At 51.5% G+C, this 16,053-nt stretch overlaps 1 protein-coding gene across 5 annotated transcripts in view; it reads left to right on the forward strand.

Moving 5' to 3' along the window:
- Window positions 1-388: 388 nt before the first annotated feature.
- The window catches only part of SGK2 (serum/glucocorticoid regulated kinase 2), a 28,105-nt gene continuing 12,440 nt past the window's right edge, over window positions 389-16,053 (forward strand). For 2 of the 5 annotated variants that reach the window (XM_043479948.1, XM_043479951.1), the window contains exons 1-10: window positions 389-571; window positions 6,191-6,434; window positions 7,767-7,826; window positions 8,375-8,424; window positions 8,885-8,942; window positions 9,151-9,234; window positions 10,339-10,470; window positions 11,502-11,614; window positions 11,786-11,822; window positions 12,808-12,894. In XM_043479948.1, the coding sequence (XP_043335883.1) occupies window positions 7,791-7,826; window positions 8,375-8,424; window positions 8,885-8,942; window positions 9,151-9,234; window positions 10,339-10,470; window positions 11,502-11,614; window positions 11,786-11,822; window positions 12,808-12,894 (597 nt within the window). In that variant the 5' untranslated portion in view covers window positions 389-571; window positions 6,191-6,434; window positions 7,767-7,790. Of the gene's footprint in view, window positions 572-6,190; window positions 6,435-7,728; window positions 7,827-8,374; window positions 8,425-8,884; window positions 8,943-9,150; window positions 9,235-10,338; window positions 10,471-11,501; window positions 11,615-11,785; window positions 11,823-12,807; window positions 12,895-16,053 lie in introns of those variants that run through there. The other 3 variants (XM_043479950.1, XM_043479949.1, XM_043479952.1) reach the window with 3 other exon arrangements.

Genomic DNA, 16,053 nt, shown 5'->3' on the forward strand with positions numbered 1-16,053 from the left:
CCTTGGTCAATTTCTCAGGCTCTAAGTGGAAGGGATAGTGACTCTGCTAATGGAATCAGGGAAGGCTACGTAGAAAGAGTCAGCATTTGAGCAGGGCTTGGAGGTGGGGTTGGTGGGGGCAAGATTTCAGAGAATGAAGTGTGAGAATGTTAAAGGGACTTCAGAGCCGCTCCCTGCTGGGCAGCATCACAGATTCACACGAGGTTCTGGGAGCTGGAGTCACTTGCCCACGGTCACACAACGTAAGCTGTGCTGTACCTTTTAAAAGATGGTCCCCAGGGCAGGGCCCGGTGGAGGAGCCAGTGGACACGGCCAGCGTTGTGATTCAGGTCCAGTGGTTAATTAGTAACTGGAAAGCCCGGTAGCCAGTGCCCAGCCAGCAGGGCTGAAGGTTGAACTTCAGCTGGTTTGGGAGCCTGAGTGAGTGGGTGACAGGTCGCTCCTGCCTGGGAAGGTTGCTCGGCCAGTCAGGATTGGGTTGTGGGTCAGAGGGACCATGCAGAGAGCCTGGAAGGCAGAGCTGGGTACGGGGCCGGAGCCCAGGACCTGAGCGGGACCTAGTTTTTTTCAGGTGAGTGACTCCACCGTGAGCAGGACACCTGCCTGCCAATGTGTTTGTCTGCCAACACGGGAAACTGGTTACCTAGCTAATTTCCTTCCTAACGCCCGTATTGACTTCCTTTCCTTTTTGACACCCTCCTCCCTAACTCCTTTCCTTCATTTTTTGCTTCCTATCACTTCCCTCCCTTCCTTCTTCCCTTCTTTCCTTCCTTCCCTCTCAGCTAATTCTCTACCTGTGCTGCCTAATTTTCTTCCTTCCTAACGAATCCATTTCATCCTTGCTTCCTTCCCACTAACTTCATTCCTTCCTTTTTTGAATTTAAAAAAAAAAAAGGTAAATGTTTGTTTAATTTCTTGGCAGTGCCACGCAGCATGTGGGAACTTAGTTCCCCAACCAGAGCTTGAACCTGCACCCCCTGCATAGGAAGTGCAGAGTCTTAACCACTAGATCACCAGGGAAGTCCCCCTTCCTTCCTTTTCTAAATTCCTAACTTCTCCCTGAAATTCCAGGCCATGGGCTTTGGCGTCAGACTGGCTGGTTTCCAATCCCAGTTATGTCGTTTACTACCTAGATGTCTGAGTCACATCACTTCACCTCTCTGTGCCTGTTTCCTCCTTTTCAAAACAAGAATGTTGATAGTTCTTAACCCATGGCGCTGCGGAAACAAAATAAGACCGAAGTGGTACGTGATGTCACTGGCATGTCATTGCTAGGCGCTGGGCAAGCAGGCTTGTAAATGGATAAACAGCAATAGAGAGAAGACTGTAGCAACAGAAGTGGGCACAAGGAAGGAAGGGTTCGTGGGATTGGGGGTGGTCTGGTGAAGCCTATGGGAAAGGCTGGTGAGGACAGATGCAAAGGGTTAGCGGAGCAGACCTGATTGGTTGAGAGGGTGTTCCAAAAAGAGGGAACTGTGTGACCACCCCCGCCCCCTGCATTCCCACTGCATCCAACAGGTCCAGAAGACGTGGGCAGGAACATGGAGTGATGGGGCAGAAGGGTGCACGTCTAGGCTGGGGCAAGTTGGAGGAAGGAACAGGCTTGAGGGCTCTCAGAGGAACTTGGACCACCTCCCGAGAGTTTGCAGGGGTCTCTGTAGGTCTAAAGAACTGGGAGAAAATGCTGATGCTCATTCAACCTCTAGCCAGAAAATCAGAAGGCAGTGGTGCAGAGAGAAAGATGCTGAGAACTACTCAGGTGTGGGCGCCAGAGTCAAGGTGATGGGAGAGTGTGGTGGTGGGCAATGAGCCTGTCAAAGTTCCCACCAGGACTTAGTACCCAAGCAGTAAATGAACAGCAATACCTTGAGAATTTTTATGTAATGGTACAAAGATAAAAAGATAACTAAGGTAACCCAACTCCACTATCACCTTGGGTCATGTCCCTCCAGCCATTTTTTGGTGGTTATGTGCGTTATGTCTTTATTTTCCTAACAAAGTCACCTACCATTGGTCACCTACCATTTGGAAACCTGCTTTTTTTGCCTTGACATTGTATTACATATATGTTCCCATTTCTGTTTACATAGGCCAATATGTCGTTTTTTAACTGGGTGATTTTCCAAATTATAGATATACTCTAATTTATCTTATCAATTCATTCCTCGATTCATTAGTCACATATGTACAGTGCTCCAACCCAATCCCAGGCTCTGATCTGGATGATAGAGATTCAGAGTGAATAAGAGAAGTCTTTGCCCTTGCAGAGCCAATGTTCAAGTTCAAGACAAAAAATAAACAATCAAAGCGTTGTAAGATAAGGTGTCAGAGAGTGATGTAGAGTAAAGTTGTAAAGTATTGTTGTTGTAAAGTAAAATATAAAGCAAAAAATGTGGATGGGGAACGGGTGGGACTGGTATTGCAGAGTGTTCAACCATCCTGGTTTGCCCAGGATTGCACTGGTTGAAACACTGAAAGTCTCACATCCCGGGAAACCCCTAACCAGGACAATTGGTTGTGGAAAGGGCCTCTCTGGGAGGTGACGTTTGAGCAGAGACCTCTGTGATGTGAGTGGAAGGCGATCACGCAGATGTCTCTAAGAGTATTCTAAGCAAAGGGAAATGTAAGGGCAAGGGGCAGGAGGTCAGAGGGTGCTCCGTGTGTTTGAGGGACAGAAAAGAAGCCAGGCTGGAGCGCAGTGAAAGGGAGAGCCTGGAGACCAAGGAGGAAAGGGAGACAGGAGCCAGGTCACGTGGAATCTCGTAGACTGTGGTAAAGACTGGATTTTAATCCTAAATTTGGTGGCAAGTACACTGGAGCTTTTGAGCAACAAAGTCACATGATCTGACGTCCAGTTATAAAGAGTCACTCTGGTTTTTGGTGAAGAAAGATCGTAGAGGGTCAAGCAAGAAATAGGAACACAGTGGGGAAGTGAGCGCAATAATCCATGCAAGTGATGATGGGGGCTCAGGGCCGGCTGGTTGCAGCAGGAGAGTCTGGATAGATTTAGTTTCATTTATTTATTTATTTAGCATATAATTGCTTTATAGTGTTGTGTTAGTTTCTGCTGTATGATGAAGTGAGTCAGCCATATGCATACATATATCCCTTCCCTCTTGGACCTCCCTCCTACCTACCCCCATCCCACCCACCTGAGTCATCACAGAGCAGCAAGCTGAGCTTCCTGTGCTTTTTATAGCACGTTCCCACTAGATTTCTGTTTTACACATGGTAGTGTATATATGTCAATCCCAATCTTCCAATTCATCTCACCCTCCCCTTCTCCCACCGTGTCCACATGTCCATTTTCTACATCTGTGTCTCTATTCCTGCCCTGCAAATAGGCTCATCTGTACCATTTTTCTAGATCCCACATATATGTGGGATTTTGAAGGTAAAGTCTAAGGTGATTTTATGGTGTAGTGGTGGAAGCAGGGTGAAGGTGCAAAATTTCTAGGATGAATTTCTAGTTGCTGGTCAGAACTTTTGAGTAGGTGGTAGTATCATTACGGAGATAGATGTCAGTGGAGGAGCAGGCTGGGGAGAGTGGAAAGAAGGAAAATTAGGACTTTCGTTTTGGACATGTTAAGAGTGAGGTGCCTCTAGACCTTTAACTGGTGAAGTGTCAGAGAATCCAGAGTCAGGAGTGTATCAGAGCTAGAGAGATGAGTTTGGGAATTGTGGGGTTTAGTCAACACTTAAAACCGTTAAACTGGTTGCTATCAACTGGGGAACAAGTGTAGAGAAAGGCCGGGCCAGTGTTTCTGGGGGAATAAGAGGGAATCCAGTAGAAAAGATGGAGAAAAAGCAGTTGGCGAAGTAGGAGGAAAACCAGCAGATCCTAATGCCAAGTGGGAAAAGGGGGTCATATCCTCAGAGACACAGAATGACATGAGAACAAAGAATTCATCACTGGCTCTGGCACATGGAGGTTACTGGTCTATTCTTTTGGGAGCATGTTGGGATAACAGCCTCTTTGGAATGGCTCCAAGACAGGAAAGGAAGAAGGAGTAGGAACTGAGTCCAGACAACTATTTCAAGGAGTTTAACTGAAAAGGGAACATAGAAAATGGGACAGTCTCTCAAGATGTAAGTCCCAGAGAGGAAACTATTATGGTCAGCGAGTATTCTAATGTGCCCTATGCTTGGACCTTGAGGTTACTATTATTTTCATTATTGATTTCCTGTTCTAAGCAGTGCTCCTAAATGAAGGCTGCATCAGGGTCTTGTCATTGAAAAGAATGACCTTGTTCTGGGCATTATGTTTTGTCAACATAATATCCTACCCATCTGTGTGTTGGCTCAACATTTCCATTTTCTTAAAAAACGAAAGGCTCTGGTACTGTTCACTCGGGTTTTCCTTGGATGACTCCCCCACCTACATCAAAGCCCACAGAGGACCCCCCCCAAGGCCACTGGGCTCAGGTCCCTTTCTGACGAGCCCCCTTGGCCCCAGCTCCACAGATCCCCACACTGTGGTGAATTACAGAGGTCTGAGTGTGGCATGTGGTAGCCACACAGAAAGTTCCAGAAGAGCAGGGGCCATGTCAGGCCCTGTCAACTCCTTCATTCCCCAGAACACCCCGTATAACCTCCTAGAGAGAGGAAGATACCCTGTGAGTACCTGATTATTGCACTAGGTCATCACACACTAGGTTGCCACCGGGACCCTGCTTCCTGGTGATACCAACCAGGGTTCTTGACCTTCACAATGAATAGAAATTGACCAGAGACCAGGCAAGAAATTCAGGCAGGATTTTCTGAGGTCCATGTTGCAGCAGGGTGAGCGAGAACAAACAAAAGATCCTCTTGCTTGCTCACTCCCTAAGTGGGGGACAAGCTTGTTCCTTATATGGGTGAGAGTAGGGGTGTGTCCAGGGCTTTCATGGTAGCTCAGCTGGTAAAGAATATGCCTGCAATGCAGGAGACCCCGATTCGATTCCTGGGTTGGCCAGATCCCCTGAAGAAGGGACAGACTACCCACTGCAGTATTCTTGGGCTTCCCTGGTGGCTCGGAGAGTAAAGAATCTGCCTGCAATGCAGACCTGGATTTGATCCCTCGGTTGGGAAGATCCCCTGGAGGAGGGCATGGCAACCCACTCTAGTATTCTTGCCTGGAGAATCCCCATGGACAGAGGAGCCTGGTGGGCTACAGTCCATGGAGTCACAAAGAATCAGATGTGAAGGGGCAAGTAAGCACTGCACAGGGGTGTGTCCAGGGGTGGGGGGGGAAGGGTAACTTTAGGTATCTTGCCCCCACCCTTAAGTGGTATTGAGTGAAGGAGGCATGCACAGTACCCTGCTTTTGCTCCAGGCTCCTCAAAAGTGGCAATTGGATTTTTTGGTCTCTTTGTATCCTTTGGGTTCAGAAATTTGCCCCATCTGCCAGGCATGCAGTTATTTTTAGCCCCACACAGTTTCTTTCTATTTTGTTGCTAGAGGAGAGGTGTGTCCAGGTGCAAGCACTGCAGCGCTGCAGCAGAGTGCTAGGTCCCAGTCCTGCTCTGGAGACAATGGTCAGAACCTGGAGGGCCATCGGGAAGGACCCCAAAGTCCAAGTGTTCAGCAAAGACCAAGGCCAGGCTGATTGAACCAGACACCCAGGCCCTGAAACACCTGCAGGTGTTTCTTGGGAGCCAAAGTGCTCCCAGGTCTCTGAGCTTCATCTTCAGCTCCAGATGGTCTGCAGCGGGCCTGTGTAGGCCCCGGGGAACATGTCTCCTCCCAGACAGGCCCCCTACACACACACACAGACACACAGACACACACACAGACACACACACACACAGATTTATGGATAAACACCGATATGAACACAGACCCACAAAGACCACTGTCACACATGTGTATTCATAGACACACACACATGCACACAACACATTAACATGTATAGAGGTACACACTGCCGTGTCCACACACTATACTACACAGAGACTCACTGAAGCACATCGACACACAGGCCAGTCACTGATGTACGACAAAATCACACAAACATGGTCACACTGATACACAAATATCTTGACACACAGGGACACACTGATACACCAGATAGACAGACAGACACACATCTCTGCACGAAACACCTGCACACACACCCCCACCCCCACACTCACGTGCATTCCAACAAGCCCCAGCATCGCTCCAGCTCTCCCGCAGCTGTCGCTCACGCCCTTCTACCCACACCCCCCAGGGGGAGGCGATGTCCCCGAGGGAACAGAGGACTTCGGTCCCTTCTTAAGCTCTGCTGGCTCCCGCGTGACATCAACAGCTCCCTCGCCGTGGCCGGGAGTTCCGAGCTGGGTGCCGGGGCCAGGCCGGCGCCAGGCACAGACACTTCGGCCCTTGTTGGGAGAACAGAGAGGGCTTCTTGTCCACTGTCCACCCTCCAGCTCCCACCGCGGCTTCTCCCAGCGGCCTCTCCACAGGCTGTGCAGGTACATGGGGCTGGGGAGGCAAGGGTCTGGCAGAGGGGCTGCCAGGGCCGGGCCAGGAGGGATGTGGGCTGCGGGAGTGTGGACTCGGGGCACTGGCTGAAGCCAGGCTGCGCTCCGTTTTTGGGCAGCTCTGCGGCTCACCTTCTCAGGGCTCCATGGGGCTGGGCCTCCCGGAGTAGCCTGGACAGGGAAAATTCCCTCTCTTCCCCTGTGGTCACTTTCTCAGCTCCCGAGAAGACCAAGGCCCCCTTGTAAAAATGGGTGGTCTCTACGGCAGCCCAGGCCCCAGCACAGGCCAAAGCTGTGGTCTCAGGAGGCGCGGTACCCTGCAGTCCCTGAGAGCAATCTGAGTTCCTGGACTTGATCTTCTAGTCTAGAGTGGGGCTGTGGGGTCCTGGGCTTGCCGAGCCAGGGCCTGGACATATAAGCATCCTCCACCATGCAGGCTAGGGGGCAGGGAAGACATATGCTCCCGGCTGCACAGACTGTGGTTCACACTCTCCACTGTTTCATCTCAAACAGACACAGCCAGGGGCTTCCCAGCCAGCGTTAGTGGTAAAGAACCCGCCTGCCAGTGCAGGAGACGTGAGAGATGAGAGTTCGATCCCCGGGTCAGGAAGATCCCCTGGAGGAGGGCATGGCAACCCACTCCAGTATTCTTGCCTGGAGAGTTCCATGGTCAGAGGAGCCTGGAGGGCTACAGTCCACAGGGTCACAAAGAGCCAGACACAACTGAAGTGTCTTAGCTCACTTGCTCGTGGGTCTGTTCGTGATTCTGGTCCAAAGTCCCCAGGGCAGCTGCCCCTCCAGGGACACTAGGCGGAAGTCCTTGTGGCTGAGACATAATAGTCAACACAGCACCCAGCCCAGGGCTGTCTCTAGGGATCCAGGGTGGCAACATGCCTGTATGGGATCCAGGGGAGCCCAGCCTACCCCTCACAAGCTGTGGGACCCTAGGCAAGTCCCTTTTGAGGCCTCAGGCTCCTTGCCTCTGAAATGGGAGGAAGAGTCCAGACTTTATGCCCTGCAAGAGTCCTTCCAGCCGTGGCCTTCCCAGACATCAGAGCTGCCCTGGCCATCCCCAGTGCTTGAAAAGACTCAGCCTGGGAAGGGCCACCCCTGACCGTTCTCCCTCCTTCCCTCCTGAGATGTCTGACTGGAGAAGCTGGGCCCAGAGGACATCATTTCTTGTCCCAGGCTGGGGTTGTTGGCCTAGGGCAGGCGCAGGGCGTCGGGCAGGGGACGACAGAGCAGCGGTGCCTAACACCCTAGACAGGCGACACTAATTCCCCAGTGGCACCTCCCTCATCCTGCTCCTCCTTGCGTCCCCAGAGCGCACCTGATCATTGCTGCAGCATGGACTCGAGCCCAGCTGGCACCCCCAGTCCGCAGGTAGGTGGGTCTTGGTTCCCCCACCCACCACCAGGGGGGGGGTCCCTTCCTCCCAAGGTCGAGGAAACCCAGGGAGGTCCTCATCAGCCAGGTGGACGGTCCCAGGATTGGGGCGCCCATCGGGATCACTGTGAGCTCATGGAATCGGGCCATTTGCAGGGTAAAGAGAAAAGACACTTGGGCAAGGGCTTCAAGAAGTAAGTGAGGTGGAAAAATTATGGGATTGGCTCCGAGGTCACCTGTATTCTCATGCCGGTGGGGCTGCCTGTAAGTCCTCCGACAGCTCTTCTCTGGGTCTCAGTTTCCTCACCCTCACATTTGGTACAACAGCCTCCCAAGGCTATCGTGAGAAGCAGGTGAGATGTGGATGGTTGGCTGGGATGGTAGATGGAGGGAAAGAAGGAAGGGAGAAAGGGATGCAGGAAAGAGGGCAGGCAGGCTAGTAGAGATACTGGAAAAGGGAGCAGGGCTTGGGCCAGGGGGGAGGGAGGAGGCCAATGAGTCGGGACCCTCTGATCTTAATCGCCTCTTTCTTTAAATGTCTTTAGCTCCCGAGGGCCAACGGGAATATCAACCTGGGGCCTTCTGCCAACCCAAAGTGAGTTCCAGTCTCTCAATCACTTTCTTCCCTGGCTCCCCTCACCTTGGGAATACAACCCAAGTTCTCTGATTCAGCGTCAAGACCCTCTACCATCTGAGCCCAGGACCGGCCCCCAGCTTTATCTCCCACTCATTCCCCAGCCTCTTCTCATGCTGAGCCCTGTAGCTGGAATATTCCCCCAAAGCCTACATTATTAGCAGCCCCCCACCCTCCAAGCCCTTCTCTGTCTTTGGAGGCCAGATTCCTTGCCTTCTGTGGTTGTGTTTGGTTTTCTCCCCTTCTTGCCTGTTGTTTACTCCATTGTGAGATCCCCAGAGGCAGGGGCCAGTCTGAGAAGACCCTCTTGGATGGAAAAACATGGCCTTCTCCAGCTTCAAAGAGAAGCCCTGATTTGGACTAATGTACCCGGTTTCCCAAGCTGGCAAATGCTGACCTGTGTTCCTTCCTCTTGCCCCAGTGCCCGGCCCACGGACTTTGACTTCCTCAAAGTCATTGGCAAAGGAAACTATGGGAAGGTGAGTGACCTATGAGCATGGGAGACCTGGGTTTCCCCCCTTTCCAGCCCCTTCCATCCCCTACTGTCACTCACGTGTGCAAAGTGGGAGCTTACAACCTGCAGAATCATGGGTGCAAGGCTGGAACTAGAGGTCTGCACCACCACTGAGAAACCCAAAGCTCAGAGGAGTAGTCACCTGTGGGTTCTGCATTTGTCCTCCTGCTCAGGTCCTACTGGCCAAGCACAAGTCCGACGGGATGTTCTATGCAGTGAAGGTGCTGCAGAAAAAGTCCATCTTAAAGAAGAAAGAGGTACCAGGGCTTGGGCTCAGGCATCTCCTCTCCTGCTTCTTGACCCCCAGCCTCAGGTGGCTTCTAATGATGGGTCCAACTCTGGGCATAGAGGCAGTCCAGTGCAGGGGGGCTGGGTGTTCTGCTGGCCATTTTCCAGGAAGGCAGGCTAACCACCTCACCTGGAGGGCCTGCAGGTGACCCTGTCCCAGCCTCTGCTTTCCCCTAAAGACCCAGGGCTCCATGGCGGACCAGTCTTCTGCCCTGTCAACTGCCAGCCTCCCTATCTGTGCAATGTGGGGGTCACACTTCAGGCTTGCCAAAGGCCCTTCAGGCCACAGCCATCCAGGGATTCTAGATGCTTCCACCTGACTCGAGTCTCTTTAACGCCAACTCTATAAGAAGGACAGAGCAGGCCCTGAGGAAGGACTGAATGTCAAGTCAGAGGACTCAGGAGAGGGAACTGATGTTAAAAAGGAGCTCACGGGGCAGATCTTGCTGAAGGAGGTGGCCTTGAAGACAGGCTTTTGATGATCTGAAAAGAGGACGTCTAGGCAGGGGAACAGGATCAGAGGCCTGGATATGCGTAGTGCCTGCCTTCTTTTCTCAGAGCTTGTCCATGAAACTCATCGATTCAGTCATCTTGCAGCCTTGTTGAGGCTTCCCTGGTGGCTCAGATGGTAAAGAATCTGCCTGCAATGCAGGAGCCCAGGTTCAATCCCAGGGTCGGGAAGATCCCCTGGAGAAGGGAATGGCAACCCACTCCTGTATTCTTGCCTGGAGAATTCCATGGACAGAGGCGTCTGAGGGGGCTACAGTCCATAGGGTCGGCGAAAGAGTCAGACATGATTGAGCGACTAACACTTTCACTGGGGTGGGGGAGGCAGGGAATTTGGACCCAGGGCTGGAGCTGCACCCAGCTGCACTGGTGGGGGATGAGGTGGACTGCGCAGAGCCCTGAATGCCAGGCAAGGCCCCCAGGCTTGGCTCTGAGGGCAGTGAGGAGCCACGGAGGGTATTTGAGCAGTGTGGCCACGTGGGTGGTAATGCGACCTGTGTGTGTGTGTGTGTGCATGTGCATGTGTGTGTGCATGCATGCGTGCGTGTGTGTGCGTGACTCCGCAGCAGAGCCACATCATGGCGGAGCGCAGCGTGCTCCTGAAGAACGTGCGCCACCCCTTCCTCGTGGGCCTGCGCTACTCCTTCCAGACCCCCGAGAAGCTCTACTTCGTGCTGGACTATGTCAACGGGGGAGAGGTGGGTGACCTGGAGCTCTCCATCCCAAGTGCCCACGGTGCACCAGCTTCTGGAATGATCTCCCTCATCCTTACCCCCGACCCATTTTGCAGCTGAAAAGACTGAGTCTCGGGGAGGTAACTCACTGGCTCAAGGCTACCCTGCATGCAATTGGCAGAGCCAGGATTTGAAGACAGGTCTGTCTGACTCCTAGCCATTTTCATTTCTTGACTCGCACGCAAAACTGCCCAGAATCCCTTCAGTGAACCTGGGAAAGGTCAGAGTTAGAGGAGCTCTGTGTTCAGTAGTTCTAATTTTACCCATTTTACACCATAGACCACTGCATGGGAGTGAGCAGTCCCTGTGGTTGTGATCTGGGGCCAACTGGTGACCCAGAAGCACAGCTGGGGAAAGCTGGGCTCCCTCCTCTGTCTCTCTGAGCAAGATGGCCCTTCTCAGTGACCCCAGATTTAACCTGTGTGAACTCATGCCTGATGCCAAGAGGGAAGTTTTGTGTCCTCCATCCCTAAATTCCCTGGTGGAGGTGACGGACTTTTCTTTGCCAGTAAAATAGACGGAAGCAACTGGCCCAGGGACAGATCTAACCTGGACTCAGTTTGCCCATCATAATCATTTTATCACGTGGGTTAGAGGAAACGCACATGTCTGACCCACCCAGCTTCAAATCCTGGCTCTGCCAGTTATAGTCCGTGACCTTGGGCAAGTCACCTGGCTGCTCTGACACTTCCAGTTTCCTTTTCCATGAATCTGGCCTCCTACTTGAAACCTGGAAGGTAGTCAGGAGGATAAAAGAAAAGTAGAGATGTATTAGGGTGTGACTGGAGCCTGGCACACAGTAGGGGCTCCATTCTTGTTGATTCACCTTTGCTGCTGACACTTCACCAGCTCTGTAGGGCTGGGGCCGGCATGCCCTTCCTTGTATGAGGGCATTGGAGCCTAGAGAAGGGGTGACTTGCCCAGCTGCCTCCAACCCTGCATCTGAGGAGCAGGAGCCCCCCAGGAATCCGCTCACACGGCTCCTCCCCCTCCAGCTCTTCTTCCACCTGCAGCGGGAGCGCCGGTTCCTAGAGCCCCGGGCCCGGTTCTACGCCGCCGAGGTGGCCAGCGCCATTGGCTACCTGCACTCCCTCAACATCATTTACAGGTGAGGCCTGACTGTGGCGCAGAGCCAGGCCTGGCCCTTCCGCCCCAACAGCCAGGGTGGGGTGTGGATCCCTAGATCCCAGTGAAATCCCGGTGAACTTGGTCCTCTGTCTGAGGAGGAGGGGCGGCGTGGCTTCGACATCACAGCACCCTTTTCTTTCAATGTCTGCAGGGACCTGAAACCAGAAAACATTCTCTTGGACGGCCAGGTTAGTGTGTGTGTGTGTGTGTGTGCGTGCGTGTGTGCGTGCACATAGTTGCACATGTATGCTGTGTGCCCAAGAATATGTATATGTGCATGCATTGTGCATGTGTGCCTATGACTGTGTACATGCATATAAATGTTTGTTGTGTGTACATGGATGTACATGTACCTGTGTGTGCATGTGTGTATATGAGGCCTGTGGTGGGGCAGGGGTAGTGTTACACAGAGGCTGGAGGATTTTGTAGTGCTTCCATGTCTTAGACTGAGTTCCTTGGAAATAGACTCTGAAACTGAGTATAGGGTGCCGAAGGTTATTGGGGAACCATTTAAGGGGTGACAGGCAGGTTTGAGCAGAGGAAGAAGCACACCTGCACTCTGGTTGCAAGTGAGACCTCAGCTGATCTTTCAGGGTGGGGTGCACCCAAGCTGGGATGGTTCTCTAGAACTCTTCCAAAGTGAGGCAAGGATTTGGGCATCTGTGCCACTGTACGGGCCAGTCATCAGATGGGGATTGCCCCTTGTGAAGGGCATGACTTTGGATGAAGGCAATGGTCCAGCATAGGGGGTGGGCAGGACAGCTCCTAAAGAGGGGATCTGGGCAGAACCCGGCAGGATCCACTCACATCACGACCTCCACCAGCCACCCTCTCACTCAGCCACAAAGTGTGTTCACTCTCTTGGACCCCGTCCTCCGTTAAGGGGGCTGCTGCCACCAGGCCCCTCCAGCAAGGACATTCTGGAACTGCTGGGTGTGGACGTGAGTCTGTGATGAGCTGGGGGCAGACAGCGAGATGCCATCTCCCCACCCCTGTGCCATTCTTGGTGTCCAGGTTAGAAGCACAGAGTGAGTGGAGCCTCCAGCATCGGGCTTGTGTCGGGGACACAGAGCCCACGGCCATGACCTGCATGTGGCATCTGTGCTTTAGGGTTAGACCTGGCCATCCCTTTGGCTCAGATCACCCTCCCACCCTGCCCTCCTTCCTCTCCAGGGACACGTGGTGCTGACAGACTTTGGCCTCTGCAAGGAGGGTGTAGAACCTGAGGAGACCACATCCACGTTTTGTGGTACCCCCGAGGTAAGCTAAATCTCCTGGGAGGGGTGAGGCAGGAAGTGGATGAGGCCATGGCTCCTGACTAGAGCCACCAGATTATAGCAGAGGGGCTCACTCCTTCCACCCACACTTCCCCTGAGCTGACTGCGCGCAGAGCCTTGGTTTCCTCGTCTGTGTCGTGGGCGGACCAGCTCTGGGGGCTTCTGGGACCTGGCTTGTGAGCCTCTGTAGCAGTGCTGTCCAACAGAAATAGAAACAGAAATGCAAATCATATATGCAATTTTTAAATTTCCAGCAATCCACACTCAAAAAGAAAAAGATGAAATCAATTTTAATAATACATTTTAATTAACCCAACATATGCAAAATAGTGGGTTTCCCAGGGGGCTCACTGGTAAAGAATCCACCTGCCAATGCAGGAGATGCAGGTTCGAACCCTGGGTTGGGAAGATCCCCTGGAGGAGGAAATGGAAACCCACTCCAGTATTCTTACCTGGGATATCCCATGGACAGAGGACCCTGGTGGGCTACAGTCCATGGGACAGAAAGAGTCAGACACAATATTGTAGAGCAATTGTCCTCCAATAATAGTATTTTGTTCTATACTTCTCAATATTGTACAGTTGTAATCTTTGATAATTAAAAAAAAGAAAAAACCAGCATGTGGGACTTCCCCAGTGGTCCAGTGCTAAGACTCTGGGCTCCCAATACAGTGGGCATGGGTTCTATCCCTGGTTAGGGAACTAGATCCCTTAGGGGACTAAGACCCAATGCAGCCAAAAAAAAAAAAAAATGCAGCATGTAAAAAAAAAAAGTCAGACATGACTTAGCAACTAAACAACAGCAATACAAAATAGTATCATGTCAATATACAGTCAATATAAAATAGTTGAAATACTTTATTTTTTCTAACTAAGTCTTTGATCCTGTGTGCATTTTACACTTCCTGTCCTCTCAGCTTAGCTCAGCCACATTTCAAGGGCTTGGTGGTCACACATAGCTAGTGGTTACTGTGTTAGATAACACTGCCCCGCAGGGTGAGGTCCATGTGCAATAGGAGGCCCTGGCCTGACCTGACAATTAAGATCAAACGTGAAGATACCGATCTCCCTCCTTCTTCCAGCCACGAAGAGCCTGGAGGGTTAATATTTGTGAATCTCAGCAATCATTCATACATGTCTCTTTGTCCTGCCAAGGCCTCCCTGCAACTTTGGAGTTAAAAACCTTTCCTTAAACTTCTACCAGTGTTGAACCTTGGACCTTGAACCCAAAGGGGTTTCCAGCTGCTTGGACGGATGTCTGGGACTGGGGTGGAGGTCTGAGGCTGCAGGGCTGGTGAGTCCTCTCGAGCTGGCATGGCCCAAGACTTTTTAGCTTTTGTTTTTTTCCATATGCTTGAATATCTGGGTCTCAGATTTCAGCTGAGCCTCCTCTGTTTGGTTTTAGGAGAGCCAGTGGACAGATAACCTCTCTAACCAGGAGTAGTTGTCTGCGATTGGGTCTGGAAGGGTGTTCACTAGACAGAGCTAGCCTCCCAAAGCCCTGCCAGCCCAACCATCCCTTCTTTGGCTACTGCCAGGAGCAGATGGACCATGTAGGAGACATGTGGCTCTAACAGGTCACCTTTTCCATGACTCAGGCACTGCCAGGGTGCCGGGGAGCACAGACAAGAGGTATCACCATTGCTCAGTCGTTCACAGTTGTTCAAGGGCCAACACATATATTATCTTGTGTCTGTTTTATGTGTGTGTGGCTCTTTGTTGCAGCATATGGGCTTTGTCTAGCTGCAGTGAGGGGGCTTCTCTTGCTGCAGCGTGCAGGCTCAGATGCCCTGCAGCGTGTAGGATCTTAGTTCCCCCACCAGGGATCGAACCCGCGTCCTCTGCATTGGAAGGAGAACTCTTAGCCACCGGACCACCAAGAAGGTTCCTCACCTGTGTCCTTAACACAGCCCCTAAGGAGGGATTCTGCAGTTCCATTATGTGGGATCAGTTCAGTTCAGTTCAATCGCTCAGTCGTGTCTGACTCTTTGTGACCCCATTAACTGCAGCATGCCAGGCCTCCCTGTCCATCACCAACTCCTGGAGTCTACCCAAACCGGTGTCCATCGAGTTGGTGATGCCATCCAACCATCTCATCCTCTGTCGTCCCCTTCTCCTCCTGCCCTCACTCTTTCCCAGCATCAGGGTCTTTTCAAATGAGTCAGCTCTTTGCATCAGGTGGCCAAAGTATTGGAGTTTCAGCTTCAACATCAGTCCTTCCAATGAACACCTAGGAGCTGATCCTCTTTTAGGATGGACTGTTGGATCTCCTGCGCGCCAAGGACTCTTCAACAGTCTTCTCTAAACACACAGTCAAAAGCATTAATTCTTCAAGCAACTCAGTGCCCTTTCTTTATAGTCCAACTCTCAATCCAACACAACCACCTGGAAAAAACCATAGCCTTGACCATACGGGAAACTTGTTGGCAAAGTTAATGTCTCTGCTTTTTAATATGCTATCTATTTGTATAATTTCCTCAAGAAGGGCAGGGATGCTGTTTAATTTCATGCTGTAATTCGGGCACCATTCTGCAGTGATCTTGGAACCCCAGAAAATAAAGTCACCACTGTGTCCACTGTTTCCCCACTAATTGCCATGAAGTACGGACGGAATGCCATGATCTTAAGCCTTTCTGAATGTTGAACTTTAAGCCACTTTTTCACTCTCCTCTTTTTCCACTTTCATCAAAGGCTTTCTATCTCTTCACCTTTCTGCCTAAGGTTTGGTTCATCTGCATATCTAAGGTTATTGATATTTCTCCCGGATCTTGATTCCAGGCTTGGGCTTCTTCCAGCCCAGCGTTCTCATGTTGTCCTCTGCATATAAGTAAATAGCAGGTGACATATACAGCCTTGAATGTTACCCTTTTCCTATTTGGGACCAGTCTGTTGTTCCATGTCTAGCTCTAACTGTTGCTTCCTGACCTGCATATAGGTTTCTCAAGAGGCAGGTCAGGTGGTCTGGTATTCGCATCTCTTTCAGAATTTTCCAGTTTATTGTGATCCACACAGTCAAAGGTTTTGGCATAGTCAATAAAGCAGAAATAGATGTTCATCTGGAACTCTCTTGCTTTTTCGATGATCTAGCGGATGTTGGCAATTTGATCTTTGGTTCCTCTGCCTTTTCTAAAACCAGCTTGAA

This window comes from Cervus canadensis, chromosome 10 (genome assembly GCF_019320065.1).
Source record: "Cervus canadensis isolate Bull #8, Minnesota chromosome 10, ASM1932006v1, whole genome shotgun sequence".
In the NCBI taxonomy this organism is placed as follows: domain Eukaryota; kingdom Metazoa; phylum Chordata; class Mammalia; order Artiodactyla; family Cervidae; genus Cervus; species Cervus canadensis.